At 40.6% G+C, this 12,805-nt stretch overlaps 1 protein-coding gene across 1 annotated transcript; it reads right to left on the minus strand.

Moving 5' to 3' along the window:
- Positions 1-1,508: 1,508 nt before the first annotated feature.
- On the minus strand, positions 1,509-11,829 carry shox (shox homeobox). The gene is given in 7 exon segments (XM_030758446.1): positions 1,509-3,533; positions 3,887-4,028; positions 4,031-4,108; positions 6,024-6,112; positions 6,295-6,352; positions 9,536-9,744; positions 11,428-11,829. Coding segments are annotated over 7 exon segments (1,038 nt in total). The 5' UTR covers positions 11,675-11,829; the 3' UTR covers positions 1,509-3,318.
- Positions 11,830-12,805: the final 976 nt, after the last annotated feature.

Raw genomic sequence — 12,805 nt, forward strand, 5'->3', positions numbered from 1 at the left:
TTTAGAGAAGAGTTTGAGATCAATATTGGGAATCCAAGTACATTTCAACAGAGGATTGAAAAGTCGGGACAAATAAGGAAGGAGCTCTGGTTCTCCTCTACAACCCAGCACCACACAAGAAACAAGCAAACATTCATTAGCAATAAAATCAGATGTAAATTTAATATCAAGCACAGGAGCCCACTATATACCCCCACGCACTCTCAGGCACACACACTCACTTCTATATTAATGTATTATTGTGTTTGTTACTTGTGGCCAACACAAACAGCTTTATGTGCTTGAACATGTTGACAAAGCAGCCATGGCTCATTGGTGGTTGATGGATGGCTGTGTGTGCCTTGCTAATTATTAGTACACATAAAAGGATGCTGTTATTTCCAGACCTGGCCTCAGCCAGAGGGGTCACTGGGTAAATATGGAGCCATCAGTCTGTGACTATATCACTCAATCTTGATGTATGAGCAAAGAGTTACAAATTAAACGTGCGGCGACCTTCTAGGGGGTACCGCACTCAACAGAACGCCATTTGGGATAATTCCTGTATGGGGTTCAAACAATAAGCCACTATAGCACATGGTGTAATTACTTTGTATACACACATCTGGAATTAGGCTCCCTGAGGAAGCTAATACTCTGAGAAAAAAGCTGCCAACCATTTTAAAGTGCAAAATTTAGTATGTGTGGGTAAGACAAGTGGAGGGACTGACTTGAAATGCTGATGGACACACAGAAATTCTTGACCCTTTCATGTCATCTGCTCAAAGTTAATCATGAAAACAAGGACAAAAGATCTTCTTTGAGCATGCAGCATGCAGAGAAGATTACATGTCAGATGCGCAGTAACCCTCGCATCTCTTTGCTCTTTGCTTCTATTTTCCTTGCACACTTTGAGGCTTCCCACTCCAGTTACAGCCATCTTGCTTCTATTTGACGACATTACTGCCCCCCCCCACTTTCCATGCCAATCTTATCCGTGTCATTTTGACAAACACTGTGAGAGAGATGTACCGCGCAGGAGGCTCCAGAAAAACGGGTTGCATCTGGATTTTATAGCAGCTCAATTTTCTCTGCTGGTGTGTGGCACAGATTGAATGTGAAGAGCTGGACCGGCTAACATGGAGTCTGCGTGAATGTCAACTGTAGACCGATATTGATATTGATCCACAGATTGAGACTGTTGTTGAGGATCAGCCGCAACATGATGTGAGGCACGAAGGGAGCATGACGCAAATACCCAGAACATTGGGGAAGGGGGTTTAGTCGCGGGCTGTTGTTATTATCTTGGAAACATGGTTAGCACTGTGTAGCCAAGTAATTTATGAAGATTGTAGTGTTGTTTGTATTCTAGTGTACAGAAAATTACCAAGTCTCCCAGCAGCCGTGTGTTACTCTGCGTACAAAACCGCAGGTTTTCAGGACGTTTAAAAAGTGATAACAGCATTTTTAAAACTCATGTACAAATATTTATAACTTTATTGATAGTTTACTTGTACAAGATGTACATTCATATTTTGTGACTCAAAAGGGGAAAAACAAACCGTACGATGATTCATGTTTAGGCATGCTTGCATATGAAATGGTAATCATTTTAATGGGTACAACAAATTCCATGGAGTATTGTTAAATTCAACCGTCCCTGAAATGTTTGTAAACTCGGACACGCTACATTTTCTTTTTCTTTTCTTTTTTTTTAGGCAAACAATGTACTACAGCCACACCCCGCCCTAATTCAAATGAAACACTTAATAAAAACATACAAAAATAAATGCAAAGCCATGTAAAAATGTACACTTGTAAGTTCAACTATTTAATCTTTCATAAACTTTCAAACAAAATAATAAATAAAACACCCATATGCTTAATTTAAAATGGAGACATTAATAAACATTTCTAAATGGAGGTCTGTTAAGATAGAAAATGTCGTTTGGAGACCTGAAGCGGATCTACATATTTAGCACAGCTCTGACAGCAGTGTATAAAAGGTTGTCAAAATAAACTGAATTTAATCCAAATGTTTTGTCTGGAACAATTTGTAAAACGCACTCTGAATTTATCAAGGAAATTGAGGATGAAAAAAGAAAAATCACATAACATGCAAAATTAAACTAATTGTATCATAAACAACTGCTTGGTTAGAGTGTTGATTTTTTTTTTTTTTTTTTTTTTGATTCGGTGATAAATCCTTTTCCAAAATCCAAAAAGCAAACACGTTTTTCGAAATGTCAGTGGGGTAGTTAAGAGAGTTTCTTTTACTTTACCCTAATTTCTGCTGCATCCAGAAAATGTGCTCGTGTCTTCCTCAAACAGCTGTGCCTGATGTATAGAAAATTGTTTGAACACATAGGAGGTTATGCGGGATATGGCACCTGGTTTGTAAGGGGGGGGGTTTCTCTCAAACTAAAGAAAATATACACTGCCGTAGATAAACTGGTGTGTTTGGCGAAGACATTTCAACACTCCAACAGTGCATGAAAAACAACAAAAAAAAATCATTGGGTCTCTTTATCATTGGGGACTAACTGCTAGCTGTTTTTACTTCTTTTTTTTTTTTTTTGCTATTTACAGTATTGCACTTAAACTGCACACCATTGCATTTCAGTTTGACTGATGCTTTCTTCATATTTTTCAGAATTACAAAAAAAGAAAGAAAAAAAATCCCATTTATACCCTTTATCTTTTTGCTGATCAAACCCAGCTCCCCCTTTAATTAGTAAAGTAGTATCTGCTTGTAGTGCCATTTGTAAACACCCACGTACGAGACCTGAAGTGCAAAGGCGATCTTCACTTCTTTACCCAAAATACAAACACAACAAACAGAAAGGGGAAAAAAACAAAACAAAACAATAAAGACAGAGAGAGAGCACACTTTGAGGAGAAATGCGAACCAAGACTCGCCAACACATGCCCGACAACACTGAGTAACGTCTCTCCCCTCTGCAGCTAACAAAAAAAAAAGGATTTGTTGCTTTTATTATAGCATAAGTCCATCAAAAGAAAGATATCAGACTGTAATGGAGACCTTTGACTTTGAAGGTGTTGGGGGCATGTTGTATGGCAGTGTTTAAAACAGCTGTCGAGCGTTAATGTCAGGTGCGGATGGAAACCAGTCCCAGAACGGTCCTCCATTAGAGCTCATGCACTTGGCAGCAGCAGGGAACACAGTGGTTGGAGACAAATATGGCCTTTTTTTTTTTTTTTTTTTAATGTTTTCTTCTTTCTTTTCTGAGAGGAGTGGGGTGGGGGGGGTGAAGATGAGAGCTGTTCCAATGCCTCGGTGAGGTGGTGTTTGGGTCTGTTTCCCCCCCCCTCCCAAGCTCAACCCTTTGCATTGTCAACATGGCGGCAGCCAGTGTCAGCGAGGCTCTGCTTTTGGCCCTGCTGCTGCCTGCCAGTTTGCTTTGTTCTAACATCTTCTGGTCTGATGGGCCCCGGCCCGGCCCTCAGACAGACATCCACATGTGTTTGTACGGTCCTTGGGATGTGATCTGTGCCTGGAGTGGACTGAGCCACTGGCCCCGCAGAAGTCCTGCCTGTTGGGCGAAAAGTAAAAGGTGATTTCATTGGTATTTAATTACCGTTCTCTACAAGTGGTTTGTTTTGGCAGCTGGTTTTGTGACAATTTTCTCGCTCCCTCCTTCTTTTTTTATTTTCTTCCTCCACTGTTCTCCCCCTTTCTCTCTCACACACACTCTCTCTCCCCCCTCTCTGTATGTGTTCCTCTCTTTCATTCTCACTCAGTGTTTTTGTTTATTTTAGTTTTAGCTGTGAGTGTCACGGCCCTTTCACAGGCTCAGTCTTGTGTGAGAGGCGATTATGGGCATCAGGCGAGCGGAGGGGCAGCCCGGTGGGGTCAGAGTCCCAGAGCCTCGGTGTGTTTTCTTGCCTTGAGTCGCAGGTCGGCGATGCTCGAGTTCTTGCTGTTGCTTTTGGCGGCCGCTGCCACTGCCGCCGCCGCTGAGGCCGAGTCGGCGAGAGACGCAATTGGTAGTCCGAAGGGAGGGGGTGGGAACATCAGGTAGGGAGCGTGAGCGGCCAGGTGAGGGTGCAGGTGGGGGTGGGAGTGGGCGGAGTGGGTGACCCCTTCCAACTGGAGCTGTGCTTGGACCTGCAGAGCAGCAAAAATATAAAGTCAGCATGAGCCCCTCAGTGTGTGTGTGTGTGAAGAGAGGATTTAGGTTTCACAGTTTGACACTATTAAATTCCCCCTCAAATGTTACCCCCTCAAAGCTGTTGCTTACAGTGTGTTTTCTATGAAAATAGTTAAGGGCTGCACTCTGCGCTTTAGCCCTTTTTTCATGTCAGCTATTCTAAAAGTTAATGAATCATACATTGCTCTCAGACACCACATCCAATTTAATCATCTAGAATCAAAGTCTTTCTAGGACCCAGAACAGATTTGTTTAATTCAGACTGAGGACTCCGTTATACCCTTGGAAATATGCAGTCTTGTTATCCTGATTATGTATTCAATTGCATAAATAAACAATTTTGCACTAAAAAGATATTCACATATTTGGAGTTATAAATATTTATCCAGACATATCCCTGAGTCAAGAGGAAGAAAAAAAACCATAAGGAGCATAGGATATCAGTTTTCACATTCTTGGCAATTATTTTATAAGAAGTAGGTGAAAATTAAGCATCCGCTTACTTCAGAGGGAGAGAGCTGAGCCTGTTGCCATGTCTCGTGTTTCAAACACCACAGGAAGAAGTGGGAAAACTAAAGTATTTCTAGCTTTCTTCTCCAACCAAAATAGCACGATAGAAAGTCAAAGTTTTAAGTTGACTAAATATTATTTTTAGTTGTATTTTATTATAAAAATACCAAAAGAGATTTAAGTCGGGTGTTGTTAAATGAAAGGGAAAATTAATTTAAACCACAAGTTTATAGTTGCTAAGCGCTGCAGTGGCATGCAAAACAAAACCTTCTGCAAACAACAAATTTTTCCACGTATTGCGTTTACCAAAAAAAAAAAAAAGCAGGGAGCAAACTGCAGCCATGACTGATAATTTCCAATTGTACGGTGTGAAAGCGACTGATTACACAGTGTAGTAGCTGGAAAACCAAAATCAGCGTTACAAAACTTGATTTTGTGGGTTATGACAGAAATTGATCCATCCCTGAAAAAATAACAGGTGATGAAGGTTCAGAGTATTTGTGTCTTTTTGACCTGCTTTTATCTGTGTGCAAATGAACATTTGCAACACACGGAAACTTTGCATAGCTTTAAAAGACGGGTTTGATGGTTTTTCCCTTTACTTCCTTGTTGCTAGTGTTGTTGACAGAGAGGTCATGACCTTACCCATCTAAACCACTAGCCATCTCCTCGTTTTAAATGCGTATGCAGCATTGTAATATCTGAGTCTATGCATGCCTAGTGCGTGTTTCAACTTCATGCAACGTGCCTCTCTCAGTATGCAGGCCTCAAGCCTCCACCCCTGCCAGTGCAGCTCAACGCCAATATCCATCAGAGCCCACTTCATTCCCCGCTTTCATCATCTCTTTTATGTGCTCACGCCTGCCGCACTGTTGGCTTAATTAGGCCGTTGCTTTTCACGAGGGTCAAGCAGACAACACAGCAACCAGGACGCAAACGTAGATAGCAGCAGATCAAATGTCTGTCCACCTTTTCTCTCCCTGTACGGACCAACCTTCTCCATGCAGCCAGGAGGTGAGAGGTGCACTGAGGTCTGAGTCCCCCCTCGTCCCCCTCCTCCACGTATGCACTCTTTCATCACTTGAATCTATTAGCAACACATGGCTTATACATGCATGTGGATGTACAAATATAGAAGGCCTACTCTGACACCAATTCCACCACATATCCAAAGCGCAAAACGACCTCATTGCAACTTTTCATTTGCTTGACTTGTTTTTAAAGATGGCAAATCACTTGTCACCACTGGATTTTTAAAACTTTTTCTTCATTTGAGCCTGTTTTAAGTTTGCGGTTCTTGAGCGGATGTTTCTATATTTTTTGAGCTTTGTCAGTTTCCGCAAATATGAAAACATGGCCTACCTGTTGGAAGGGCATCCGGAGGGCACCCATATTGACATAGGGTGCTACTCTGCATGCGTCAAGGGGACTGCCGCTGCCCAGGATAACACCTGGAGAGAAGGGAAAGATGTCTGTCAGACAGCCAGACAGTTGTTGTTATGTGAGATGAGGAGGTCACAACTTTTTACACATGCAGTCAAAAACGGTGAAATTGTGTTCAAAATGTAATCAATGATAAATACGATAATAATAATATTAATAGGCAAAATAAAGTGGAAAAAATGACATTCACCTTTGTGCATCTGGTTTTCTTGTTTTCTGCATTTCGCTCTTCTGTTCTGAAACCAAACCTGCAATTCAAAAAGATAATCAATGATCAGAATACATACAATGTTACCAAAAAAAATGCAAATTTATATACAATTTATTGTCATATCTAAAGCATGAAATTAAATTGTCATAAATGGATGAGCTAATTATTTGTAACCAATCAAATATAAATAAGGGAAAGCACACAGGCAAATAAAACCTCATTCAGATGCGTGCACAAAATAACTATAAATTATAATAGTTTGAAAAGGGGGGGGGGGGGGGGGGGGATACAGACTGATGGGATATAAATGAAGCAAAATAAATTTAAAGATATATGCAGCTTGAAAAAAGAAAACTTGATAATGTTCACTATCACTTTAACAAAGACATGGTGTTAGATTGTTGTTTAAAAAAAACGATCTAAAATCTCACAATACGAGAATACTAGGATGCTATTTCGTTAAGATCCTTTAAAAAATGTCGTTAACTACCTTCCAATTTGCTGACTGCCTTTGAAGCTGCAGGCTGCGGGCCTTACTGTTAATCACCATCAACTTAATTTGCCTCGTTGAATAACATTATCTCCCCTCCCCTTCGACCCCGCAATGATTATCATTTACAGATGCGAAATTAGCGACCGGTCGCGGACCACAAAGGGCGCAGACTGACGATGGTGACGACCACTCAGGGCGCCGTGACGCTGTTTTTAAGCTGAGGAGCTACGTGCAACATTTGTTGTCGACTGGACTGCAATAACAGGGCAGTCGATAAACCGTCCATTAGGGACCGAGTCAGAGCGAGCAGGAGATAAAAGTGACGCGAAAATACAAATCTACTGCTCTCTGCTCCACACAGTATTATACAAATATAATTTTACAATAATATCACAGAACTGAGACGCCCTGTCAATACTTTGGCAAGCTCATGTAAATCTTCTCCACATAGAGTACATACAATTTATTATATTATTATTTTTATTATTGCTATTATTATTTAGGCCTAAAGATATATATATATATATACTGCACGTTTTCATTATTGTTTATGCCGTGAGTTATTAGCTCTACAGCGGTAAATGATGCTAGAAAAGGTGTTTATGAAAATCCCAGGTGATTTTGCATAGACGCACAGTAATCCCTCAGATAAATCAAGGCTAATATTAGACGGGCCCGAGATCAATTCCAATTACGTGCCAGTATGTTAAGCAAAGTGAACTACACTGGTTCAGACAGTTATTTCTTCATTAAGGGCCACTCAATGATGCGCTTCACAAATACCCTAATCTCATTTCCTTTTTGATTTTTTATTAGAGACAGTGAATAATGACATTTAATTTAGCAGCGCGCCAGAAACCCAAAGATATTAGTCCTAACTGAATTACTGCCTGCTCCTCACCAAGCTCTCATAACTTTCAATTAGATTCATTGACAGCTGCTCGGAGCGCAGGTTCACAGCCTGTAACAGCCCTGCTACAATTCACTCTCACTAAATCTGGAGCAAACACGTCCCGGTGCCCCTCAAAAAAGACTCTTAAAATGCTTCTTTCTTTCTTTTTTTTTTTTCTTCCCCAAAAGAGAGCATCGGTAGCTTCTGAGTGTCCATTTGACCATATGAAACACACGAGCGCACACACACACACACACACATATATACACACACATATACACACACACACACAGCCAGTCTTTATCAGTCGTATTTCCACCATAAATAATTTTAATGAACGCACTTTATTAGCGATAATCGGAGTGTACTGCTGTCAACTAAGTCCGCCAATGCTCCGCTCAGAAAAAAAGGTAATCGGTGGGCTTATAAAGCTCTATGATGCGGCTTATTCATCCGATTAGATATAGCTGAACAGCAGCAGAGTTGGCCCAGAATTGAATTATTTCTAATCTGTTTTTATGGGGACACTACATCAAGCCAATGGCAGATATTACAAAGAAAATGAGGAGCGATACGAGTTGACATAAGAGCGCGTCCCCTGAAGCAGCCATTCAGGCTCTTCATTCATTTTAATCACTGGCTGGATTTTTTTTTTTTTTACCACCCGCAAGGATGCTCGGATCGGAGGCTGTAGGCTCCACAGGCCTACCGCTGCAAGTTCAGCTGGCTCTTAGGCTACATCCCGGGCGGTTTATAGCATTTGTACAGGACATGAATCTTTATTAAACATACACTTTTTTAAAAATGGCAAATGTATGCTACTTGTTAAATGTATCACAAAGGGAGCATGGTGAAGCATGTAGACTGAATATTTCCCTTTGGTTAAATCCAGATACATAAAATAAATCATTAAATCTATAGCAATTGTGCAGTCTTTTTTTTTTTTTTTTTTTTACTTTTATAAATGTCAAAGCAAAACTGTCTTGCTGTAGGAATATTAAGACACCAGAGAGAAAAAAAAGTCATAGCTAGACAGGACTTTATAAATCCCCAAAGGAATATTATAGCAATATTTCAGACTTGGAGCTTTTTCACTAACAAGCTGGATCATTTATCTGTCAAGTTTGTAAGGTCAAGCTGCCAGTAAACTAATGAGCTTCTACCCTTTTATTCTTCTGTTTTTATTTATTTATTTTTTGCATGGTTCAGGACACACACGGTGACCTGTTTATATTCTAAAAGAAACCAGATAAAAAGCTCGCCTTTTTTTTTTCTAATGATTTAAACGCCACACGTGGCTCACGCAGTCGTTCGTTCGTTCAGTCAATTTTTAAAAGATCCAGAAACATGCTCAGTGTGAGGCCAAACACAGCAGAAAGGTTTATGGAAAAAAGAGGGAGGATACAAAATGACTGCATAGTTGTATAATGTATTCTTCCGATTTTATGATGTGTTTTATAACCAAATGATTTCAAGACAGATCCATGTGATCTGGTTCCCCTCCTTAATAATTAATAATATTTGGGTTTTTAATTTTTCACTTAGTTATAGCAGTGTTTCCTTGGAGAACAAATCAAGGGCTGACCAATATCACTGACACATTTCCCACAAAGCAGTGATGCCACTGAACAAATCACCCACACACGTATGAACCTACACAGCGTCTTACAAGTGTTGTTTAACAACACCAGAAATATTTTCATGCTACAACCGCGGCCAGATAGCGCGGGCCCCTGCAGGAATATTATCAGCAAAGCTTCTCGACTGCTCCTCACACAGTGGCACCACATACGTGAGTACGAAGAAAACGGGGAACCTATGAGGGAAATCCTCACCTGCACTCTGGCCTCGGACAGTCCCAGCCTCTGGCTCAGCTCCTCTCTCATGAAGGCGTCCGGGTAATGCGTCTCGTCGAAGAGCCGCTCCAGCTCGTTGAGCTGCTCCAAGGTGAAGTTAGTGCGACTCCTCCGCTGCTTCAGTTTGCCCTGTGCGTCTTCATCCTCGGACTTCACGTCCTCCTTTTTCTCCTTACACTCATATATCCCTGTTAAACGGCCCACGGGTGGGAAAAAAACAAAAGGTGAAAGATTCGTTTAAAATCGGGATATTTTCTAAAAGGTGCATACACACGTATTCCACGCAAAAATAAATAAATAAATAAAATAAATAACACACCCACGAACATGCACATTGCAAAGTGCAAATTACGGATCCCTCCATGTAGTCAACGCTGGGCCCTGACAGGGGGCCTTAGGCCTGGCACTTTGACAGCAACACACACACGAACACACACACACACATTACACAGCCTAGTTCTTCTATAGAGAGGCCTGTGGCTGCATTCCCAGCCTCCATAAGTCAGCATGTAATGTCAGTGCCGTAATGAAAGTAAATCAGTCAATATGGAAGCCTAATAAGGGTATAAACGATTTAAAGAGCAGAGAAATAAACGGAGAAGAGTTGGGCCTAATTACTCACCTCCATAAAACAGACTGAGGTTATTTCAGGAAATACACAAACGTCATCAGCCAACACAATTTTTCAAAATTCAATCACACCATTACGTTGCATAGCTGACAGTACACTATAGCCTGATAAAAATAGAACAGCCTATACAGGCTACTATTAAGAGTTATCAGTGTTAATTTTAGCAACACAGTTGACAACTGCTGTAATTAATGGCCTGTTCAGTCTTATTTTACTGTTTGTAGTTTGCTGACGCCGAACAGCTTTTTTTTCTCACAAATGAAAGCCATTAACTTATATATAAAATCCGATCACTTTATTCTCCTCCAGACAAAATAATAATAATAAAAATAAAAGACAGATTTAATGTAAAATATAAGGCTGATTATTGCGCCATAATGCTGATCCCCCCCTTTTTTTTCCTGCTCTTCTTACAGGATAAATATAGAAACAAGTCCACTAAATCACAGTTTTCTCTCCACTGCACATTGTCTGACTGCTGAGTGAAAGCAGGCCTGTGCTGCTGTTTTATGCTACTTCATAAGCAGGCAATAAATAATGTGCTTTTTTTTTTTAAGGCAGATCTGTTTAATTTTTGAATTTACACACGATTTTGCAGCTGAACAAAGATTTAGTGCTACTACAGAGTGTACAGTCTAAGGGTGCATGGCAATCGGCAATCCTACAGGCTATAGGTTTATAAGAAGATACTGCATCACAATTACATTATTGTTAAGCTTTTAAATAATGCCTGCTGGAATGTAAAATGCCCCCAAGAACACAAAATATACTAATAATAAAGGCAAAAGAAAATACAGTGCAGTGCTGACTTAAAGTAGGTAGTTGCCAGACACCTTAAGTCTGGCATGAAATGTTACATTGTAATCAAAATAAAGCTAAACTTAAACATGAGATCTTCCATAAGATTATATTTTATATAACAAATGTTACTGTATATTTTTTTTTCCCCTTTCTCTTGGAAAGGATCATTAAATAGTTAAAGCGATGGTCAGGCGAAGGGCCCGCCTCCTGCTTTGTAAAATTATCATTACAATAACAGATTAATGTGTTAACTTTGGGGATCTACATTAACTAAACGCGTGTAAATGGTTCCGTAAATTCGGCTTTTTGTTTTGCGCGTGGATCTGTAGGCTTAAAATAAAAATATGTCGCTCCGGATAAAAGACAGCTGAACTTGAGACATTTTTCCCCGACATCACACGGGAGGGAGCGTTTCTTAAAATGAAAATGAAAACCTTACCCTCTGTCGCCCTCGTAACATTAAAGTCCTTCAGTTTCTCCTTCTCCAGCTCGACGTGGTCCTTGAACAGATGCACCGGGCAGTGGTTGCCCTCCGTAATGTCCTGCAGATTTGTCTCCGGGCTGCCCAGCTCCCTCGCCCTTGTCAAGCCGCTCTCCAAAACTTCCCTGTACGTGATACTCTCTTTGCTGCTCTCCTTGCTTTTCTGATCGAAAGATTTCGACACGAATGCCGTAAGTTCTTCCATGGTCAGCTCTGTCGCTCAGTAGTGGTCCTCGTCAGGGAAATCCACCGTGAATTCTCGGCATATACGGTCTCTATATACCAGTATACTGCTCACGGATACGCTCTTTTAGGAGGCTGGCAGCAGCGATAGATAGAAGGGGTGGAGAGGAGGTGAGATCACTCCTGCTGTTGTGACTGTGTATTTGAGAGCACACTATTTATACACGGCCACCTCAGCCCAGCGCCCCCACCCCTTCTTCCCTCGGATCTCTGTGTCTCGAGCAATTACAGGCCGGCTCGACTTTGCAGAATTCAACTTTCAGCAGCTTTTTTTTTCTTCTTCTTCTTCTTCCACAAATCAATGATGGAACTGATGGAGGCGGTTAATTGAATTACGGGGTCATTAAAATGCCTATGGTGGCTCACTCCTGTGAGGAGGCTGTATATGGCTGTTATGTCTAATTAATTCGGCGAAAATTTAATTAACGCGATTAGGAGATACAAATGCAGGGTTTGCGGAATTTCGCTTTGATTTTCTTGTCGTTTGTTGACAAATGTGTTTGAACCTGTATCTGTGCAAGCCTGGGTCCACCTATAGCTTCTGGTTTATCAGCTTTTTGGACCAGTCTGAAGTGGAATTAATGTAGCACACAGTTCTGAGAGCAAAAGGCGTGCAGGGTGGGAATCAGCAAATAATCAGCATTATAAAGTTGTTAGTTCGTTGGAAATATACGGAATTGCTTCAAAATGATTGGTGACTGACGCTGAGCCAGTGAAAATTACAAGAGACGTTAATTATGTCCAAGTAATGTCTGAAAAAAAATAAATAATCACCAAGCTTTTATTTTCTTCAAAAATGAGTGCAGCCAGAATTTATTTTCTTTTTGTTTTGAAGTTATTTTCCACTGCCTTCTGCAGATGAGTGTATTATCATGTAAATGCATACAAGAAAACACAGCCAACATTTAACAGCAACAGATACACAATTATCGGATAATGCTGTAATTAATATTTGGCTTTTCTAAATTCGGGTCCCTTTGGAGTATTCACGTGGAATCCGTTGCGGTTTCCGTTTACAGATACGGAATTGAAATCAATAGATATCAGCAGTGAAAAAATGTGCCCTCTTTTTCATGGGAATAAGTGAGCCCAT

This window comes from Archocentrus centrarchus, chromosome 21 (genome assembly GCF_007364275.1).
Source record: "Archocentrus centrarchus isolate MPI-CPG fArcCen1 chromosome 21, fArcCen1, whole genome shotgun sequence".
NCBI classification, from domain to species: Eukaryota; Metazoa; Chordata; class Actinopteri; order Cichliformes; family Cichlidae; genus Archocentrus; species Archocentrus centrarchus.